This window comes from Acinonyx jubatus, chromosome B1 (assembly GCF_027475565.1).
Source record: "Acinonyx jubatus isolate Ajub_Pintada_27869175 chromosome B1, VMU_Ajub_asm_v1.0, whole genome shotgun sequence".
Lineage (NCBI taxonomy): Eukaryota > Metazoa > Chordata > Mammalia > Carnivora > Felidae > Acinonyx > Acinonyx jubatus.
This window is the reverse complement of record NC_069382.1, coordinates 135,075,657-135,099,214: the sequence shown is the minus strand read 5'-3', so window position 1 is coordinate 135,099,214 and position 23,558 is coordinate 135,075,657. Positions and strand designations below refer to the sequence as shown.

The 23,558-nt window shown below is 40.1% G+C and overlaps 1 protein-coding gene and 1 pseudogene across 2 annotated transcripts in view; one reads left to right on the top strand and one right to left on the bottom strand.

Annotated features, from left to right (window-relative positions):
* Positions 1-23,558, top strand: part of ENOPH1 (enolase-phosphatase 1) — a 36,801-nt gene that overhangs the window by 1,137 nt on the left and 12,106 nt on the right. Inside the window, exon 2 of one of the 2 annotated variants that reach the window (XM_015068078.3) lies at positions 20,800-20,901. The exons of the other annotated variant lie outside the window; for it this stretch is intronic. Within the exon in view, the coding sequence (XP_014923564.1) occupies positions 20,800-20,901 (102 nt within the window). The remainder of the gene's footprint in view (positions 1-20,799; positions 20,902-23,558) is intronic. 2 annotated transcript variants of the gene reach the window in all.
* LOC106971288 (heterogeneous nuclear ribonucleoprotein A3-like) lies at positions 20,146-23,068 on the bottom strand (annotated as a pseudogene).

The window sequence follows — 23,558 nt, the reverse complement described above, 5'->3', positions numbered from 1 at the left end:
ACGTTCTATCAGAGTAAGTAGCAAGCATTTGTGTAATTTGTAAAAGAATTCCTTGGTCTAGTCTACCCTTTATTTGATTTCTAGAGGTTTAAGATAAAAGCATTAACTAGAAGCGTTTACATACAGTAATAGGTTACTTACAATGTAGGAAAAACCCATCTTTCAACAAACAAAGCGATCTGAGTTTTAAATATTTTTACGTTTATTTGTTTATTTTGAGAGACAGAGAGAGTAGGGAAGGCGCAGAGAGAAAGAGGGAGAGAATCCCAGCAGGCTCAGTGCTGTCAGCACAGAGATCATGATCTGAGCTGAAATCCAGTCGGTGACTTAACTGACTGAGCTACCCAGGCACCCTGAGTTAAAAATTTATTTTATTTTATTTTATTTTTTTATTTTTGAGAGAGAGAGAGAGAAAGCACAAGCAGGGGAGGGACAGAGAGAGAATCTGAAGCAGGCTCCAGCTCCAAGGTGTCAGCTCAGAGTCCTAGGGTCCTAGGCGGGACTTGAACCCACAAACCGAGAGATCATGACCTGAGCTGAAGTTGTCCGCTTCACCAACTAAGCCACCCAGGCACCCCGTGAGTTTTAAAATTTTTTGTTAGTTTTATTTATTTATTTTTTTATTTTAAAATGCTTATTGGGGCACCTGGGTGGCTCAGTCCGTTAAGCAACTGACTTTGAGCCCTGCGTCAGGCTCTGTGCTGACAGCTCAGAGCCTGGAACCTGCTTCGGATTTTGTGTCTCTGTCTGCTTCTTCCTCGCTCATACTCTCTCAAATAAACATTAAAATTGTTTTTAAAAAATGTTGATTTATTTTGAGAGAGAAAGAGGAGCAGAGGGAGAGGGAATCCTCAGCGCGCTCCACGTTCAGCACAGAGCTGGAAATGGGACTTCATCTCACAACCTTGAGATTGTGCATGACCTGAGCCAAACAGGAGTCCCACTCAACTGACTGAGCCACCCAGGCACCCAAGTTAGTTTTATTTTGAAAATTACCTGTGAAGAATGATTTTCTTGATGTCAATCAAATAAACATTTTAGGACTTCAATATAGAACCACTTGCAAATTTTTTAGAAGAATCACAATACCATCTTAGCACATGTTCCTAAGAAATCTAATTTGACATTTTTTCTCAGTTTTTAATCATGTCAGAGGCCTCTGCAGAAATGTTCAGGATTGACCAAATGCTGTTAATGGAGTTGACTTTCTTTTTCCTACTGATTGTGACAGAACCATTGCTTTCTTAGAGTTTTCAGAGAAAAAATGATTCCTCATATTTGTGGTTTGTAGTTCACAGCTTATTATCTCCACCAAGGGTAATCACAGGAGAGGTAGTGATGTGGCATAAGATATATACATCCCATTCTTGGAAAGTTGGTTAGGGAATAGGATACTTCATGCAAATCAGTTTTTTTAATGCTTATTTTGAGAGAGAGAGCAAGAGCAAGGAATAGGCAGAGAGTGAGGGAGAGAGAGAGACTCCCAATCAGGTTCTGTGCTGCCAGTACAGAGCCCAATGTGGGACTTGAACCCACAAACTATGAGTTCGTGGCCTGAGCTGAAACCAGGAGTCAGATGCTTAACCTACTGAGCCACCAGGTAGCCCCATGCAAATCAGTTTTATAACAAAATATAGGTGCCTCTCCCACCTCTTCCCAATCCTGTCTTCTGCCAGATGACATTATGAGCCACTTCTTGAAATCTTTGTTTATGGTAGACTAATTCTGACATCTTCCTGAGAGTTAAAATGCCTTCATGGCCTAAATAGATTTTTCTTTTTTTTAAGTTTGACACTGATCTATAGGTAAAGTCAAGGCAGGCTACAAAAATGATTTGGGGATTTTATTCAAAGGATAGTTTCTTGTGCTTTGTCCTATAATCTATTATTATTTTTTCATAATGATTATCGATCTATTGTAGTCTAATAACCTGTTATTAATTTGTTACACATTACTTTATCGAAACTGGTGTTTCTAAAAGTATGTTCATCACTTCTCTGCCTTTTGGCTAAGATCAAGTATAAAAGTATGTTGTGTTTTTTTTATTTAAAAAAAATTTTTTTTAACATTTATTATTGAGAGATGGAGAGACACAGAACATGGGCAGGAGAGGGGCTGAGAGATGGAGAGACACAGAATCTGAAGCAGGCTCCAGGCTCTGAGCTGTCAGCACAGAGCCTGACACGGGGCTCGAACTCACAAACCGCAAGATCATGACCTGAACCGAAGTCAGACGCTTAACCGACTGAGCCACCCAGGTGCCCCAAGTATAAAAGTATGTTAAGAAGAGCATTAAGTCTGTGTGGATATTTATAGTAACTATGCAAAAAGGATTCCATTATTAAATGCACTTTTGGGAAATGTTAGGCTATACATATTCAACTAGGTTTCTTCATTGCACAGCTTCTCTGAGCTTTTCTATCATACGTACACACACACACACACACACACACACACACACACACACACACACACGTTTTATAAGTCTTCAAGAGAGTGGCATTTCACAAATTTACTTGAACAAAAAACTTTGAAGACTATGTCAGAGACTAACTTTTGGACATCTTTTATTTATTTATTTTTGTTTGTTTTTGAACATCTTTTAAAGAGGTACTAAATTATGTCCTTCTTGAATCTCTGAGGATGGAGGTGGGAATCGGACTTTATTTACTTTGGACTTTATTAGTCACATTAGGTGTATGGAACATGTAGCCCCACTTCCTATGGAAACAAACATTGAGTATTGTATATAGGTGACTTGTATACTTGACTCATTCTCAGAAACTCTGAGGTGTGTGCACTGTCTGAATTTTACTGATAGGAAATTAAGGTTCTTAAAAGTTGAACTATTATACCTAGGATTTGAACCCAGATTGTCTGTCTGAGAAACTCTTACATTTTACATTATTGCACTTGATCTCTAAAATGGAAACCACAGTGCTTGTTCCGTGACTTTGCTTGGCTTCTGTGTATGTTAAATGACACAGTTGATATGATAACACTTCAATCAACACGAAGTATCGTAAAAGGATATGGTAACAAATTTTAATTTATACTACCTCTTGGAGGGACGCCTGGGTGGCTCAATTGGTTGAGCGACCGACTTCAGCTCACGTCATGATCTCATGGTTTGTGAGTTCGAGCCCCATGTCGGTCTCTGTGCTGACAGCTCAGAGCCTGGAGCCTGCTTCTGATTCTGTGTCTCCCTCTCTCTCTGCCCCTCCCCCACTCATGCTTTGTCTCTCTCTGTCTCAGAAATAAATAAGCATTTAAAAAAATATATATACTGCCTCTTGGTGATAGGTTTAGGAGTGAACCCTTGAACCATAATAACTATAGTTGAGTCTTTATTTGCAGATTTGGTTCTGTAGTTGAATATACTATGAAAATTGAGTATTGTCAAAAATTGCTCTTGAAGCAATTAGGAATTAGGAAGCAATTTAAGAAGTCATTCCTCTTTATAGGCTGATTTCCATTTTCAGTAAGTCATGCATTCAGTTTTCCTTTAGGGTGGAAACATATCCCTGCTTCTTCCCTTTAGCATCAGAGGAAGTAGTTGGTTTGGGATTAGGTGATATAAATGAAAAATATGTTGTGTCAAACATTGGCCTCATACTGAGCCACTCACACTGTAAGAGACAGTGGGAAACTGAGACTGTTTCATTGGGCAACAGAACACCCCCATTAAGTGGAATAACAGATTGCCAGCACTGGCTCTGGTTATTTTTTCCTCCTTTTTTTTTTTTTTTTTTTTTTTGGGCTGAACACTTACAGTTAAATGTGTATATGATGTACCTTAACTATATAAGATAGCACTTTTTAAAAATAAATTTTATTAATGTTTATTTTTGAGAGAAAGACAGTGTGAGAGAGGGAAGGGCAGAGAGAGAGGGAGACACAGAATCTGAAGCAGGCTCTAGACTCTGAGCGACATGTCAGCACAGAGCCCGATGTGGGGCTCGAACTCAAAATCCGCAAGATCATGACCTGAGCCAAAGTTGGATGTTTAACCAACTGAGCCGCCCAGGCGCTCCTATGTAAGATAAAACTTAACAGTTTGCAATAGCTCATGGGATTCCCTAGACTCCTCCCAGTCTGGGAAATGGTGTTCTCTGGACAGCCTGCTGCTCTATTACGACATGCCTCAGCCCTTAGGTGTCAGACAACAAAAACAATGGTTTTATTTACCAGCTAGTGTATCTTATTTTCTCTTGAGTCATAGCATTGTCTAATTTTTAGAACAGGAGGGGCTCCTCGATGGAATCATGCAGTGAATGTTCAACCGACTAATTAATTTCTCATGAGTTGATGCCTGGAGGGATGTCCTGTGTGAAGATCATTACAATTTGTTGGAGGCAGAGCAGCGGTAGAGCCCAGCTTTCCTTAGATATTCACAGTGCATCTGAATTCTCAAAGCCTCTAGCCCCGCCCCTCACTGCAGGCAATATGCCTCTGGAGTTTGTTTTCTTTTCGGGTGCTGATTCTGATCCTTTACAGTGCTGATCTCCTAACATTTTTTGGTCATATACACCATCAGCAGAATTGGAGCATGCATTGCCAGTAGAATTTATAAATTGTGAACACATTTTATGGTCTAATTTGAAGTTATAAAACACAGTGGAATTTGAAGATGAGATTAAAGTAATAAATGTAAACAAAGGTTGTTACACTCTGTTCCCTTACCCTGTTGAATCATCTTGCATGGCCGTGGAGCCACCACTTGATTTTTGTCCATGTGTTGTAATACTCACTTTCTGACTTTGCATGGTGTATTATTCCAGTGTTTTTAATCTATAAGCCTGAGAAATAACACCATCACCTGTCTCTGTGGTTATCCTGTCAAGAGCCTTCAACTATTGTTTCTGGGTTTGGAGACAATTATCCTCTTGTTTCTGAAAATACTCTTTAATTTGGTGGGTTTCCTGTTGTTACGTGCTGAATCTGTACACCTAACAGTTGACGTAGTTATGTTCTATAAAGTCACCGAGAATCTTATATTAGCAAATAATGAATCATTGCCCCTAGAGAAAATACAGGGTTAGGTTCCTGTGAGCCTCTGGTCATAGCGTTTCTGTGAGCTGATCAGTAGTAACCTTGTCTTATGTGTGTTTCTGTTTCCCTTAATATATGTTACTGATAGATTAACATTGAACTCACAGCCAGTGGCACTGTAACTCATGCTGTAGTGTAGCCTATCTAAACACCTGTATTTTCTCCCTAAGGCACATCACAGTTTCTTGGGCTTAGGAACATTAGGCAGCACTTAGGCACTTTGCTTGGGAGCCCTTTTGAAGTGCAAGGTCACCAACAAAAAGCACAAAATGCAAAAAATATGTCAGTAAATCGACTCTGAAAAGGACACTGGTTTAAACTATGAGAGGTGAAACAAGTCAAATCGTCACTTTGTGTGGGGGAATGTGTACATCAAGTGTTTACAGATTTTTGCCACTTTGCACGTGTACCTGTTTCTGAATGATCAGGAAAGTGCAGCAAGTATTGATTTTGGGGTTACAAATAAACTTTAGTGAGTAGGAGAATTTGTAAGTATGGAACCGACAAATAATGAGGATTGACAGTACAGAGTAGTAGTTACAGGGATAGGTTTGGAGACTATACAGGTCTGGAGTAGCATTCTGGCTTCTCCCAAATGTTTTATGACAAGTTAGTTAATGTCTCTGAGTGTAGGTACATATTTCCTCAGCTATATTGTGTCGATCTCTACCTCATAAGGCTACTGACAACATTTAATGAATGCTTAACCCTTGAAAAAACTTTGTAAAATAAATGAGTATGTTTACATCAATATTTCATCCTGCCCCTCCAACAAATTGTAGTAGTGAATAGTGGGCAGGGAGCATGTTTTTCATTTATGCCTTAAGAAAACTTTGTGCTTGAAAAGAAAATCTTGGTAATTAAGATTCCATTAACTGAAAATAAGAACCTGATTGGGATTTTTGTCCCTAAAACATATTAAGTGGGGCATGGTGGGTACCCTTGCCAGAGGCTCTTTGTATTTGTGCTTCTCAGACTTGAATGTGTATACAAATAATTTAGGGACCTTGCTAAAATGTAGTTGGCTCTTTTTTTCTTTCTGAAGATTTATTTATTTATTTAAAAAACATTTTTTTTTTCCAGTTTATTTTGAGAGAACACACAAGCAGGGCAGGGGCAGAGAGAGAGGGAGAGAGAGAATCCCAAGCAGTCTCTGCACATCAGTGCAGAGCCTGATTTGGGGACCGAACTCATGAACCTATAGATCATGACTTGAACTGAAACCAAGAGTCGCATGCTTAACCGACTGAGCCACCCAGGTGCCCCCCCCCTTTTTTAAATTAAAGTTGTTTTTTATTTTTATTTAGAGTGAGAGAGAGAGAGCATGAGTGGGGTTAGGGCAGAGAGGGAGACAGAGAATCCCAAGCAGGCTCTGTGCTGTCAGCGCAGAGCCTGACATGGGGCTTGAACTTGCAGACGGTGAGATCATCACCTGGAGCCGAAATCAAGAGTTGGACACTTAACTGACTGAACCACCCAGGCACCCCCCTTTCTAAAAAATTTTTAAAAGATTTATTTATTTAGAGAGAGCATGAGTGGGGTTAGGGTGGAGAGGGAGAGAGAGAATCCCAAGCAGGCTCCACACTGTCAGTGCAGAGCCCGGTGTGGGGGAACTCATGAGCCGTGAGATCATGACCTGAGCCGAAATCAAGAGTTGGACACTTAACTGACTGAGCCACCCAGGTGCCCCTAAAATGGAGTTTCTGGTATAAAGATCTGGAACGGGACTTGATGCTGAGTTTCTCACAGATGCCCAGGTGATGCCACTGCTGCCGTTCTATGTACCACACTTTTAAGGATTTAGGTGTCATAGAAATTTGCAGGTTATACCTATGTGTAGGCCTGTTAGCACTGCTCTTTTCTGATGGCCCATTTGATATGGTAAAGCAGACCAAGAAAGAGTATAGATGAATTAGAGATCTATCACCATTAACAGAACCACAACCTCTGAGAGAGAGGTTAAGTAAATTGATTATGAATCAGTAAGGCTGTATACAAGGGAACAAGGTCATGCAGTAAGCCTGGTAGACACCAAGGATTAATAGCAGGTCGCCACTTCCCCAGCTTTTTTTGCAAATCGCCTTCCAAAACTGAACTGTAAAGCAAAAGCCCCTTTCTTAAAGGACAAATAGAATTGTTAGCAAGGAGTTATGTGTACTTACAGGAGTAACTAGATAGTACACTTAAGTGTTTATTTAGTTGAATGTGTATGTATAATAGGGACTTGCGTATAATAAGCCTTTGGATATCCTGGCAGAGGGGCAGGTAAATAGTGCCTTGCTAAACCTGTTGTATTATTTTCCTCTGGTCGCTGTAACAGAATTACCACACACATAGTGGTTTAAGACAATACAGATTTATCATGTTATACTTCTAGAGGCTCAACTGAAGTGGATCTCACGGAGTTAAAAAAGGTATTGGCAGGGTTGTGTCCCTTCTGACGATTTTAGAAAATTCTAGAAAAATTTCTTTGCCATTCCCAGTTTCTAGAGGCTGCCCACATTTCCTGGTTCTTGGGCCTTTCCTCTGTCTTCAGAATCAACAGTATGGCATCTTCAGACCAGCCTTTCAGTCTCTGACTTTGACCTTCCTACTTCCTTTTACCTGTAAGGACCCTTGGGATTGCATCAGGCCCAACCACATAATCCAAAGATAATCTTGCCATCTTGAGAATCTTAATTTATTATATCTACAGTCCCTTTGCCATATAAAGTAACATATTCATAGGTTTTGAGGTTTAGGATATGGACATCTGAGGGTGGGGGAATTTTCCCCTCTACCATGCTTGGTTAGCACAAACATCTCTAATAGATGCCTTTAGAGGATCTAGGCTATAAAGGAATTAGAATTTATATTTGCTCCACTTGTCAAATTTATCATTAATGGTGTTGGATACAATCTATAATGTTTTCTTTAAGATTTGACAGTTTTTTTCTTATTTTTATTAATATTTATATTTGAGAGAGAGAGTGTGCACGAGCAGGGGAAAGACAGAGAGAGAGAGAGATGGAGACAGAATCTGAGCAGGCTTCAGGCTCTGTGCTGACAGCTCGGCCTGAGCTCAGTTCAACGTGGGGCTCAAACTCATGAGCCATGAGATCATGACCTGAGCCGAAGTCGCACACTCAACCGCCTGAGCCACCCAAGTGTCCCTGACAGTTTTTGTTTTAAAGATTGTGTTGATATTTAAGGATTGTGCTGGTATGGAGGTTGGTAAAGACATTGTTTAAGGGCTAGAGTTTTACCTTAGAGAATGAGGTATTTGGCAAGGTTTTGAGTTAGATTAAGGGGAAAAAAAGATCTCAAACTAAACCTTCTATGTTTTAGAAAATACGAATTAAACAGACAAATCCTTGATCCTATAAATATTTGTTTGAGGTAGTGGATACCCGTTTTTTTGTTTTTTGTTTTTCCAGTTTATTTTTGAGAGAGCATGTGCACACGCTAGCAGGGGAGAAGGAGAGAGAGACACACACATACACACACAATCCCAAGCAGGCTGTGTGCTTTCAGTGCAGAGCCTGACTCGGGGCTCAAACCCATGAGCTGTGATATCATGACCTGAGCCAAAATCAAGAGTCAGACACTAAACTGACTGAGCCACCCAGGCACCCCAGCAGATACCCATTGAGAGCAAATGATTGAGATCAAAATGATACAGGTTTTGATTCTATTTACTTATTTATTATTTATTTTTAAAGATTTTATTTTTAAGCAATCTCAGCACCCCATGTGGGGCTTGAGCTCACAACCCCAAGATCAAGAATAGAACAATCCACCGACTGAGTCAGCCAGGTGCTTCTTGATTCCCTTTAGAAACATAATCCTGCTTATATACTTTTCTAGTGTTAGTTTAATATGTATATTTTTGAAATATATTTTAGGTTAAAACACTTTTAGAAATGACTGATGTATTCTTGATTGTTTACCGATGCTTGTAATTTACTCTTATATGTTCTTTTATATTTCAGCAGTGTATTTTAAAAGATAATAATTGAGAAATGTTGAGGTTGACATTTCTTTCTCATGAAAGCTGCTATGTTACTTTTTTTTAAATTTTTTTTTTTTTAACGTTTATTTATTTTTGAGACAGAGACAGAGCATGAACAGGGGAGGGGCAGAGAGAGAGGGAGACACAGAATCGGAAGCAGGCTCCAGGCTCTGAGCCATCAGCCCAGAGCCCGACGTGGGGCTCGAACTCACAGACTGCGAGATCGTGACCAGAGTTGAAGTCGGACGCTTAACCGACTGAGCCACCCAGGCGCCCCAACTGCTATGTTAATTTTATGGTTTTTCTGGGAAGAGAGCTTGTGTTGTCTGACAGTATATCCCAACTTTGGTTAAACATCCAAATGATAAGTATTGTCACTTCTACCGTTTTTAGCACTGAGAAATATATGATGCCCATTCTGCCCTCAATATGAAACCGGCTAGAAGACAGCCCTCAAGGGACAGCAAACTAGAAAATTCCTTCTACCTATACTGTTTATTATTGACACCAGTAACTGCAATTGAGTTACGTTCCCCATCTTCATTGAATCTCTGAATTTAGGCTTTTTCATCTGCAAGGATGAGATAGTAGGATCTGGTGTGCTTATCAGGTGGTGATGAAGACTGAATGGAATAGAACGCAGAACACTTTGAAAAATTATAAAGCTCTGTAGAAACACTGATGATAATGCAAGAAGTATCAGACTAAGGGATACAGAGAGTGCTTGTGAAGATTCAGTAAGGAAAAGGGGCAACTAACATTTACTGACACCTGCTCCACATATTTTCCCCACCATGATTACCTCCACCTCTACTCCTTATGGCTCTAGTCAAAAATACAGTAAGAATGAGACCAGTGTATCTACTTTCAAAGAATTTGTGGAAGCACTAGAATGGCAGGACCGTCTTGATAAGTAGCTGTTGGGTGGTTTACTTAACATTCTCCCAAACCTTCCCCATTCCTTCATTCTGTTTCCGAAAGGGACATATACCCATGTTTGGTACATGAGAGGATTTTTGTTGACTCAACCAGAAACAAAGGGAAGAGGCTTTGGAGAATCACTGTATTAGGTCTGAGTATATCAAGAAGTGGATGGAAAGCACCCCTGGCTTGACTTTCTGGTCTCTTACTCTAGAACCTTTTGTGTCACTGCACTTGTATGATCTTTCCTTCCTTTCTCTCACATTTATTTAAATACCAATCATGTGCCAGGCTCTTCTAGGATCCAGAATCCTTAAGACCCAGCCGTCACCCTCACGGAACCTGGTAAGGAGGACAGGTACATACATAGGTTGTCTTTACACCATGGAAATCCTTTCTGGTTTCCTGTTGGCTGAGAGATAAAGTTTCAACTTCTGCACTTCAGTGAACAGGATTTTCCAATTTCCTGTCCCTTTATTCTGTTACACGTTTTATAGCTGAAAATGCCCATTCAGGTCATGCCCTTTCATGCCACCACTGTTTCTTCAGCTTAGAATGTAATACTTTTTCCTCTCCAAGTGCAGGTTGGTTCCATGTACTCATTAACTTAAAAAATATTTATTGTGCTAGGCTATGGAAATGCAGAAGTAAGATCTGCTTCTGCTCTCAAAGGAGTTTTGTTTGAGCAGGAATTTCAGAATCCTCTCCCTCCTTTGTAGGGCCGTATATTTGCCACTGCAGCACATGCTGCCTCTGGTGTTAAATTTGTGTCCTGTCTCCCAGCAATGTTGAGAGCTCCTCATGGACAGAGACTGAAGCCTTTCTTTCCTTTTTTTTTTTTTTTTTTTTTTTTAATTTTGATAGCAACTGTTTACTTATTTCTTAGATGGAAAACCTGGTAGGTTATTTGGGTAATGGTCGACAATTACATAGCGTAACTTTGTATGTATGAATTGATTGGGGCCCAATACAATCTAAAACAAGAATTTTTAAAAAAGGCGCATAAGGCATTCAGTAAATGCTCTGTGATGGTGGTATGATGTGTTCCAGAATGGTCATGGGCAGGGTTGGGACTGAGTTTTTCCCCACCTTGTCTGTCCTTGCTATTTCACATTTCCTCAAGGTAGTACTTTATCTCATTTGAACAACATATAACTTATCTGAAGTGTTTCTAGAGTGACATTAGAATTTTCATTGATCAGCATTTCTAAAACCTATAAGTCCGAAGGAAGAAATCAGCAAAAAATGGACCTTAAAAACTATGAAAGAGGGGCGCCTGGTGGGCTCAGTTGGGGAGCATGTGACTCTTGATTTCGGTGTAATGAGTTGGTGTCATGAGTTCGAGCCCCGTCTTGGGGATAGAGTTTACCTAAAAAAAAAAATGAAAGGTAGAAATTTTATTAACAATTAAAATTAAGTTAAAAGGCTGTGGGGTTGGGGCACCTGGGTGGCTCAATCGGTTAAGCATCCTACTTCAGCTCAGGTCACGATCTCATGGTTCCTGAGTTTAAGCCCTGCAATGGGCTCACTGCTGTCAGCACAGAGCTGGCTTGAGATCTTCTGTCTGCCGCTCCCCCACTGGTTTTCTTTCCCTCTCCCCCCCCCCCCCAATAAATAAATAAACTTAAAAAAAATTGGAGGAAAAAAAGCTATGGGGCACCTGGGTGGCACAGTTGGTTGAGCATCCTATTCTTTTTTTTTTTTTAATTTTTTTTTTCAACGTTTATTTATTTTTGGGACAGAGAGAGACAGAGCATGAACGGGGGAGGGGCAGAGAGAGAGGGAGAGACAGAATCAGAAACAGGCTCCAGGCTCGGAGCCGTCAGCCCAGAGCCTGACTCGGGGCTCAAACTCACGGACGGTGAGATCGTGACCTGGCTGAAGTCGGACGCTTAACCGACTGCGCCACTCAGGCGCCCCGAGCATCCTATTCTTAATCTCGGCTCAGGTCATGATCTCACGGTTCATGAGTTCAAGCCCCACATCTGCACTGGGGGTGTGGAGCCTGCTTGGGACTCTCTCTCTGCCCCTCCTCAGCTCTTGTGCTCTCTCTCTCTCTCTCTCTCTCAAAATAAATAAGTAAAAATTTAAAAAATTAAGTTTAAAAGTTAAATATATTCTCCTATGGAAACTTGTATCTGTTATTGTGAGAATAGAGGAAAGTCTTTTCCCCCCAAGTTTTTCTCAAAGTAATTCATGCTTGTTATAAATTGCACACATCATGGAAGAGTATAATATAGTAACAGAGAGAGTGAATGTCTCCTTTTGCTCCTGCCACCCAGAGATGACCGTTAAGAATTTGGTGACTATTCCTTCTGGTTTTTTTCCTTTGCGTAGAGCAGTTGAGATTATTGAAATAAATGTAGTCTGATCTACTCCAAAAAAAGGCACCAATTATAATATCTAACTCCCACTTTTTAAATATGTAGGTAGGCCTCTATCTTGCCCAGATAAACTTTTTAAGTATATCCTGTATTTAGCTTTGAGAAGTCCTTCTCTGTTTGATGATTCTTTTAAATTTTATTTTTTATGTTTATTTTTGAGACAGAGACAGAGCATGAACAGGGGAGGGGCAGAGAGAGAGGGAGACACGGAATCGGAAACAGGCTCCAGGCTCTGAGCTGTCAGCACAGAGCCTGATGCGGGACTCGAACCCTTGAACTGTGAGATCATGACCTGAGCCGAAGTTGGATGCTAAACCGACTGAGCCACCCAGGCGCCCTCCCGTGTTTGATGATTCTTAACATTTTCCATTCTTACAGCTTACCCCCACGTTACTCCTTTACTAAAGAAAAAAAGGTATTCTTTTTATAGTAAAAAAAAACAAACTTATTTTTGTATCATACTTTTGATTTTCATAATTAATTGCTCATTTAATTTTCAAAATTGGCTTTGGTGTATGTAGGGGTCAGAGAGGGGTGGAAGGCAACCCCCGGTGAGCCTGTTGTACCCAGTTTTCCATCACTCCTCTACAGAATGTGAACATAGTCAATAGCTCTGTCCTTAGAGGCCCAACTGGAACCTTTTGGGACCTCTTCCCAGGGGATTCTATTTCAGAAACACAGATTTCTTTTTAAAGACAGAAGTCTTAAATACAGAAAAAGGTTCTTTGTCTTCTGGGTGTGTATATGAGGGGTTCATTAACTTGATTTTTTCCCCAGTGATTCATTATTGTGACCTTTGAACAAATTCCTTTTCTTAAGTCTAAAAAGTGTGGAGCTAACACCCTTCACTGAGGAAAGAGACTAAGACACATAGTTTGGAAACTAGTGGTAATCCCGAGAGTGGGACCTGGGTGGGACTTTGAAGAGGAGCCGTGGTCAGGCCAGTGTTCGCAGTTCTCTTGGTATGCTCCAAGAGGCTGGCTGACTCCTGGGCTGGACCTTGTGTGGGTCTAAGTCACTGTAGGTTCAGTTAAGCTCATTAGATCCCTGCAGCCAGGGTGATGAAGCTCTGGGATCTGGTTCTTCAAACAAAACAGAACAAGACCTGATTGGTAAACTGTTACCATAGTCTATTAACTTGTACTTAACCTTTATGTGTTTGTGTAAAATGGGAGAAATAATAATACTTGTGTCATTAGGGTTATTAAGAGAATTGAAATGAGATCATTCAGACCGTTCATTAACCCATTGAATAAATTTGGAGTGCTTGGTAGTTCAGGGAGAAGTTATGTGGTAAAGCTGTGGATTTGAGGGTCAGTAGCAAGAGATGGTATTTGAAATCATGAAATTAGATAAGAGGTCACTAAAGATTGACTATAGATAGAGAGTGCCTGGAATAATAAGGACTTAGTAAATGTTGGCAGTTACTCCCACTATTATAAAACTTACTTATATTATTACTACTGTTTATTGGAAATGTTATAGAACTGCCAGGTGAACTCACATCTCTCATTTTCTTTTTCTTTTTTTTTCTATTTTTTCTATTTTGTTATTTTCTTAATGTTTATTTATTTTTGAGAGAGAGAGAAAGAGCGCAAGCAGGGGAGGGCAGAGAGAGAGGGAGACACAAAATCTGAAGTGGGCTCCAGGCTCTGAGCTGTCCACACACAGCCCAATGTGGGGCTTGAACTCACATGATCTTAAACTGCAAGATCGTGACCTGAGCCCAAGTCAGACGTTCAACCGACTGAGCCACCCAGGTGCCCCTCAAATCTCTCATTTGCTTTGTACAAATGTCTTTGAGAAACCAAAGGTATATTAGAATTATCTGTAGAGAATATCACGATCCCCAGGGTGTTGGGTGATCCCAAGAGTAGTGCTCCCCAACGTCATCTACCCACAGAGCTGGATAGACTCAGGCATTGGGATTTCATAGGCCTGGGTTTGAGTTGTGCCTTTACTTTGTACCAGCAATGAAACCTTTTAGAACCCAGGCTTCATCATGTGTTCAGAGGGGTCGCCATCAGGGATGGTAGGTGGATTCAAAAAGCTAATTGTCAATTCCTTTCCTTTCCCTTCTACTGTTTGGGGCTAGGACTCCAGGCCAATCTGGTTTCCTTCTCTGAAATTCATGAGATACTGATAATTCTGTCTCTGTGCGTCTTTTTTAAACCTTATCCCAGCTACTAGCCCCTTGTAATGACAACTTTCCCTTGTGTGATGTGATTCATTGCAATTAATTAAATTATAGTTTATCTTTAATTACAGTTTAATCTCCTTAACGGGATTTAGAAGACACTTTTTTTTTTTTATCAGCAACATATTTAATCATTTTGAATTCAGGTGATGAAATCTAATGTTTATTCCCAAAGTCTTCTGCTTTCAAAGAGGAATGGTTACATCCCTTCCTACCTCACTGAAGATAGGGACACCAAAGTCATAATTTCTGAGCTCCTGTGGCCCCATGTAGCAGCCAGAGCACCAAACTTTTGGTAGCTCCTAGTAGGGTCTTCAGGAAGGATATTGAAGGAGCAATTTTAATACCACCACTGCTGAAGCTGTCTTAACAGGTGGCATGGACCACTCCAAGAAGTAGTAAATTCCCAACATTGGAAGTGTTCAAGCAGGTACAAACTTAGAGTTATAAAATAAGTAAGTTCTGGAATATAATGTACAGCATGGTGACTGTATTGTATATTTTGAAAGTTGCCAAGAAAAAATCTTAAAAGTTCTCATCACAAGATAAAGTTTATAACTGTGTGGTGATGGATGTTAACTAGGCTTATTGTGGTGACCATTTTGCAGTATTATATACATGTATCTCCAAACTAATATATGTGTTGTACACTCCAAACTAATATATGTCAATTATACCTCAATTTTAAAAAAAGATTATATACTGTCATTGTAGAAAATGACCTCCTGACCCAGTGAGAATGTAATGTAGTGTAAATGTCCATGTTCCCCTCAATTTTGTTCTGTGCATTAGATATTCCCCAGAATGGGATTATGTTCTTTATTTTTAACCTGTTTTATTTGTTATTTAGAGAATGTGATTTGCTTAGAGAATTAAGACCCTACTTAATTTTCCTTTGCTTTTTATCTTCTGAGATTAATAGAAAAATAGTAGCCTAAAAGTATTGCCTTCGTGTTTAATTTTCTGGCCGAAAAAGTTCTAAGTTCTCAAATACTTTGAATCATTTGTCGTACTATGTGGTTCATTGGAAGGCTTTTAAAATAGTTTCTTTAAATAGCTGTACTCTAAGTATTACCCATTACCTTTTTATTACCCATTTTCCTCAGAGGAGTCTTGAGTAAACATTATAGCAACTATTTTATTTTTATTGATTCTATGACCTTTTTATTAAAACGACCAGACCACTTGACTGTAAAGCAAATCCATATTTGGACTTCTAGACATTAATGAGGCAACTTCTTTAATTAGATGTTCAGAAATTTTGTGGCCCTTCAGGAGCCTTAATGGAGCTCTTTCAGAAAGCTACCATTGAGCTGTGCAGAGTAATGTAAATTGCTGCTTGCATAGTATCCCCTCCAGCATTTAGTGGAATTTAATCATAGTCGCCTGAAAGACAAATACTCTCATTTAGTTCTATGGCCTTTTGTTATATGTACTACTAAAGCATAACAGCCCCTTCGGTGCCTGGTGGACTAAAAACATTCACACACTTGTAGAATCCTGGGTTTACTGCAGCATTGTTTTCATGCTATAATATTCTGAAATTATCCATAAATGGATTATGACTGAAGTTAAAGCGTTTATCGTTACAGTTCTTTCTGGAATTACTTTTAAAGCCTGAAAATGTTCAATGGGCAGGGTTGGGCAAGAAGCACTAGCTCTTTGAAGTCTATTTTTAGAGCTTTCTTATATGTTATCATAGCATATATAATCGATATCGTTACTGACTTTAAAAATAAGCAACTTGAAGGCATTTTATTTGTCTCACAGAATAGATTGCTCAGAAAGTATGTTGAAAGAACAGGATAAAATCTTCACAATTTAGTTATGTGCCCCATGTACTTTTATACGATGCAGTAACACTTTTGCACTAAAATAGAAGTCTGCTAACATGTCAGCCCCAGGTGGTCTTGTTGTTCCATGTGTCATACTAAGTTCTGCTTTCATTGCCTAGCTTTGCGTGTGTACTTAGTGCAGAAGGGAGTTTTATGTCTAGAGGAAAGGGGCAAATTGGATGAACAGGAATTCCAAAGTAATGTTTAACTTTTAAAGCTTTTCCTAAAAGTTCAAAATTGTTTGAAACCTTGCACCTGTGAGTTCGCTGAGGCGAGGCTGTGGTTCGTAACTCTGTTATCAGCGGCGTCTGTCACTCAGTAGGTCCTCAGTAAAACTTGAATGTATGACTTGATTGTGCTTGTGATTTATCCTCTGGGAATTTCTCTGCTATTATTTGTCACTCAGTTTGGGTCAAAGGTGATCCTTGTCCAGTTTAAATGTTTGTCTGTGCTGGAGAATATGATAAGTGGTAAGGTCTAGGTGCTTTCTAGCTAATTATCTCTAATTTCTGCAGTGACTGCTTGGTATTATCATTCCCATTTAACAGGTGAGAAAACTGAGGCTCAGAGGGGGTAAGTTGAATATGGCAGTAAAAAGCAGAGGTAGGACCCCCTGGCCTGGCATACTGCCTATAGTCTATTTCTTCTCTTCTGCCAGAGAGGTTAAAGACTTGGGCTCTCAGGATTCACAATTCAAGAATTGTTCTTGGGGTCAGTAAAGCTGGATATGGGAAATTGGGCTTTGTGAAACACAAAGTACTATAGCATTGTATCTGTTTTTATACCTTTCAAGTACTTCAACTTTTCAGTTACTGAGAGGCCATGAATCTAACCCAATAGTTTTTCCCCAGGAATGTTTCCAGTTGCTTGGGAGTTGAGGAATAATGGAGATAGGACATTGGAGGAGGATGACCAAGTGAGAAAGAAGCAGGTAGAGGATGAGGGATCAAAGTTGCCTTGTGTTTTAATTGTAAAACATTATTTAAATAAGCAAGAATACGGATTAATATAATGACCATGCATCCACCACAAAGCTTTTTAAATTTGAGACTATTTTGTTTTAGATCCTAAAGAAATAAAACATTATAAATATAAGTGAGACTCTTGAGTACCTCTCATTTTGTATGAATTTTATTTATACATTAGGGTTTATATTCACGTTTATAATCATAATTTCAGTACATTGATGTTTTTTCAAGTATTTTATTTTTTTTATTTAAGTAATCTCTACACCCAACGTGGGGCTCAAACTTACCCAAGATCAGGAGTCATATGCTTCTCCGACTGAGCCTGCCGGGTGCCTGCCGGGTGCCTGCCGGGTGCCGGGTACATTGAGTTTTTAACTGCTGTATGTTGTTGTATTTTTTATTTTTATTATTTATTTATTTATTTATTTACTTACTTATATGTTGTTTTAGAGAATGAAAGAATATACTGGACTTTATTCTCTAGCTAATAAAGATTTAGATTGTTTCCATTGATTTTGTTATTACACCCAGTACTAAAATAAACATTTTTTTTACTTCTCTCTTTGTGTACCTGTGTTAGAGTTTGTCTATGATATATGCTTAGGAGAGGACTGGCTGTGTGTGTACCTTCAGTTTTTGTGTATCTTCTCAGCATTCTTGAGTAGGGGGCCAGCTTGCAGTCCTGCTACAGTATATGAATCGGGGAGAAATTAGTAGGTGAAAGGAAGGATAAGGAGGGGCACGATGTAGGGCATGATGGGAAAACCAAGTATTTAAAGAACAGAAGCCTATCAGTATGGTAAAAGGAGTCTCTTGCGGAAAAAGCAAGCTGTCAATCTCAGCTCTTCATTTTCCTTCTTTTAGATCAGGATTGAGTTTTTATTGAGTTTAAACAAGGCTGTTCTGTCAAGTATGCTGAACAATTTGCTTGATTACACTGTACACTTTTGAATCTGCTGCATGATCCATTACTTACTGGAACGCCATGTGGGAACAAGCAAAATTGAATGACTTTATTTTTACTAGGCCAGGTGAAATTTGAATAATGTGTTATGAAGAGAGGTACACACATCAGCCCTACTCTTCATTTATTTTTCTGTTGAAATGCATGCAGTTGACATGCAATATTATATTAGTTTCAGGTGTGCAATGTAGTGATTGGACATTTTTTTACATGAGGAAACCCTCACCATAATAAGTTTAATTACCATCCATAACCATATAAAGTTACTACAGTATTATCGAGTATATTCCCCATGCTGTACTTTATATCCCTGTGACTTACTTATTTTGTAACTGGAAGTTATAAGGGCATTCTGTAAATATTTGAGTAAAGAAATAAGTGAGTGAGGGGTGCCTGGGGGGCTCAGTTGGTTGAGCATCCAACTTCGGCTCAGGTCATGATCTCGTGGATCATAGGTTTGAACCCCACATAGGACTCGCTGCTATTGGTGCAGAACCCCCTTCGGATCCTCTACCCCCACTTTGCCCCTTCCCTACTTGCGCTGTCTCAAAAATAAATAATAAAAACATTAAAAAAATAAGTGGATGAGTTTAGATAAACAGACTTCTTTTTAAAAAACTTTATTTTTTTTAGAGAGAGACAGAGAGAGCATGCGAGCAATAGAGAGGAGCACGGAAAGAGAGAGAAATTCAAGCAGGCTCCATGCTCTGCACAGAGCCTGATGGAGGACTTTATCTCACAACCCTGGGATCGTGACCTGAGCCAAAATCAAGAGTTGGATGCTCAACCAACTGAGCCACTTAGGTGCCCCTAAATAAACTGACTTCTTTTTTAATGTTTATTTATTTTTGAGACAGAGACAGGGACAAAGAGAGAGAGGCACAGAATCCAAAGTAGGCTCTAGGCTCTGAGCTGTCAGCACAGAGCCTGATATGGGACTTGAACCCATGGACCCTGAGTTCATCACCTGAGCCGAAGTTGGATGCTTAACCAACTGAGCCACCCAGGCACCCCAATAAACTGACTTATTGAGTTCAACTTGATTATACAGTTTCCTTAAAGTATGAGACCTTCTCTGAATTGTATACTTGGGGTGTACATCATAGTGTATATTAAATTTTCTGTATTTTTTAGAAAAATACAATATTTAGAAAATACTGGTAATTGCTAAGACTCTTGCAGGTTATCATACTCTGGATTTGTACAGCATTCTGCTTATACTCTGCTTGTCTCACCCTTTGCCCCATATCACAAGTTTTTGTTTGCTTGCCATCCTCCTGTCCCCCCACTAAATTCTTAAGCTTTTGGAGAAAAGGGACTCTGATTTATTTTATCTTTTCAATTCCCTTTTCTGTGCCCCACTAGTAGACACTAAAAAAACAAAAAAACAAAAAAAACTTATTGAATGTACCACATTTACTTTGAAAAGATACATAGACTTGGAACATCTGGGTGGCTCAGTAGGTTAAATGTCAACTCTTGATTTCGGCTCCAGGTCATGATCTCATAGTTTATGGGGTTAAGCCCCGAGTTGGGCTCTGCACTGACAGCATGGAGCCTGCTTAGGATTCTCTCTCTCCCTATCTCTCTGTCCCTCCTCCCATTTGCTCACTCTACTTCTCTCTCAAAATAAATAAACAAAAAAAAAAAAAAAAAAAGAAAAGATACATAAGCTCAGTGGTAAGTAAATAAAAATTTTGACCTAAGAGAAATCATGGTCCTAGTGTATGGATTACCGACAGGGTATTTATTTTTGAATTATTTTGCCCATCGCTGTCTTACAGGGTATTCTATAGGTAGTCTGATTACCAAGAAAAAATCATGGTGATCAAATTGTCTTTTTTTTTTTTGAATATTTGTCATCCATGGACATGGGCCAAATAGTGTGTGTGTATTGATGATAACAGCTGTGAGCAAAGTATATTTGATCCCTACCCTCAAGGACCTATGGTCAACAATCTAGTTTAGGAGTCAGTGGACTTTTTCTGTAAAGGGCTGAACAGTAAATGTTTAGACTTTGCGGACCATATGGTCTTGGTTACAGATATTCAACTCTGCTATTGTGGCCCCAAAGTAGCCACTGACAATGCAAGCAAGCGAGAGTGGCTGTGTTCCAATAAAACTTGCTTTACAGGAGCGCCTGGCTGGCTCAGTTGGTAGAACATATGACTGTTGATCTTGGGATTGTGAGTTCAAGACCCATGTTGGACATAGAGCTTACTTTAAAAAAAAACAAAAACAAAACTTCATTTACAAAAACAGAAGGTAGACTGGATTTGGCCCATGGGGTATAGTTTGCTGACTCGATCTAATTCATTTGTTTCTTGGTCTCTGTTTCTGTTTCACACCTATATCCACAGCAGTAATTTTCATATTTTCAATGGCTTACATGCCACAACTAGCAAAGTGAGATTGTTGAAGAACTTGATCTCATACAAATGACTGAAGCTAATTCTTTTTTTTTTTTTTTTTAACTCATTTACCCAGGACATTTTATTTCCTTACATCAAAGAAAATGTTAAAGAGTATCTGCAGACACATTGGGAAGAAGAGGAGTGCCAGCAGGATGTCAATCTTCTGAGGAAACAGGTTGGGACACTTCTCTTCCATTGCTTCCACATTCCCAAGTGTCAGAATTGAGGATGCCTGGAGACTTAGAATGCGCTCTGAGCATGTTGTAAAAGAAGCTCTCTGGGCTCGCAGGGCATGGCAGTTGCAGTGACTTGCCTGCTTAGGAATTCACAGTACATAAACGGGCAGATCATGGCAGTTCATTGTCTCTACAGTTGCTTCTCTCTGGAGCTATTCCAGAAGCATAAAAATGTCATGTATTTTTAAAACGAAGCTTTTTCTGGGTAGTGTGTAAAAGGTTTTGTGCTGTCTTGTCACATTTTTCATCAATGTCTCCCAGTGACAGCACCTCAGCACCTCATTCTCCACTCTCTTCTGCCTCTTGGTAGGAGCTGTGCCGCCCCCGCTCAGTCCTCCTCGGGCTTCACATCCACACAGCCCTCTAGACCTGTCTCCCTGCTCATGGGCCAGCGTCTGTCTCTTGTGGTGCTCTGCTCTGTTCTCCCTCCGGTTTACTGTCCGTTTTTCCCTTCCACATTGTGGAACTGGGAAAGAACTGATTTTTTCCTTTCTTTCTTTCTCTCTTTTTATTTTATTTATTTATTTTTATTTTATTTTTATTGTTTTGAAAAGTTAAAAATTCCTTAATTTTTTTTTTCCTGGTACCAGTACCACAATTTACAGAGCAACATACCTGATATAATGAAAAGAAAAAGACAAAGCTACAACAGAAAGAAGACCTCAGGAATACACATCTAATTGACACTACATTGCATTAATCAATAGCTGCACTTTTTGCCAACTGTGGCTATGACCGTCCTGAACAAGAAGGGTTTCCTGTTGAAGCTGCAGGAACTTTTCTGACTATGGAGCGTCGTTCCTTCTGTGGCAGATTTTTACAGTTCTTCTAATGCAGTTGGGACGACTGTCTCAAAGTAACCTGAAGCTTTCCTGACAACTCCTCGCTCTCCTGCTGAGAACTGTAGCCTTTCTGAAAATTTTTAGAACCTTCTGCTACCGCATCCACCACTTCCACTACCAGATCCATAACCACCACCTTAGGGACTGCCCGAGCTTCTTCCACCAAAACCGCCCCCCTTCATGGGTCCGTAATTTGATTGCTGTTGTCCCCTATAATTTCCAAAATTGTTAGTTCCCACCACCACCATACTTAACCACCTCCAAAATTTCCTCCTTCATTGTAACCATCGTATCCGCCACCACCGCCACCATATCCACCTCCTTGGTTTCCATATCCTGGTCCACCACCACCGTAGCCTCCTCCACCTCTAGAACCAGGACCACCACCATAGTTGCCACCATCACCTCCAAATCCATTATATCCACCATCACCTCCTCCATAACTACCCCTGCTGCCACCACCTCCACCACCATAGCCTCCTCTTCCACAAGAGTTTCCACCACGGCCAAAGTTACCACCACCTCCCAAGTTTCCTCCACAACCCATAAAGTTGCCAGATCCACCTCCACGACCTCTTTGCGATCCAGCAGACCGCATTTCTTGTTTGGAAAGGGCCTTTTCCACTTCACAGTTATGCCCATTAATTGTGTGGTATTTTTGAACAACAGTTGTATCAATTGTATCAGAAGTTACAAAAGCAAATCCTCTCTGTTCCACTCTGCCTGTCCTCCATAACTTCTGTGGTTTCCATCTTGCCATAGTTTTCAAAGTAGTCTCTCAAATTATATTCTTCTGTATCTTCTTTAATACCACCAACGAAAATTTTCTTCACAGTTAGATGGGTGCCAGGCTTTACAGAATCCTCTTTAGAAACAGCTCTCTTTGGTTCCACTACATGCCCATCAACCTTATGTGGTCGAGCACACATTGCTACATCCACCTTCTCCACACAAGAGTAAGTCACAAAACCGAAACCTCTGGAACATTTTGTTTGGGGGTCTCTCATCACCACACAGTCTGTAAGTGTGCCCCATTTTTCACAATGTTCTCTTAAACTATCATCTGTAGTTTCAAAGCTGAAACCACCAATAAACAGTTTTCTCAACTGCTCTGGTTCCTTTGGATCATGGCCTTCCTCCTCCCGGTGGTAGCGGCGACGGACAGAGTTGGGCTGGGGGCGACTGGGCGGCAGTTTTACCTCCATTTTGAGACCGGACTCGCCTCTTCCAACTTAAGTTCAATATGGGACTCTTTCTTTCTCTTTCAAACGTTTATTTATTTGAGAGAGTGAGAGAGAGTACACGCACATGCACACGAGTGGGGGGCAGGGGGAGCAAAATGAGGGAGACCGAGGATCCAAAGTGGGCCCTGCATTGAGAGCAGAGAGCCCGATGCGGGGCTCTAACACAAACTGTGAGATCATGACCTGAGCTGAAAGCAAACGTTTAACCTCCTGAGCCACCCAGCCACCCCTCTGTTGTTGCTGCTTTTTTTTTTTTCCTTATTAAAATTGCCTCAGTGGCAAAGATCTTATATGCTGTGCAGGGTGAACTCTGGCAGTTACTTTCTAGTTAGTTTTCTACATCGGACAATGTGGAACGCTCTGGAAATGTTTTAATGGTTGAATTTGGGATTGGACGTACAGTCCCTTCCTTTGGGCCGCGGAGTATTTGGGTTTGTTAAATATTCTAGATAACTCAGGGTTCGTCTGAAACTCCCCTCCCTCAGCTTTGTCTTCTCTTACAACTCTTGT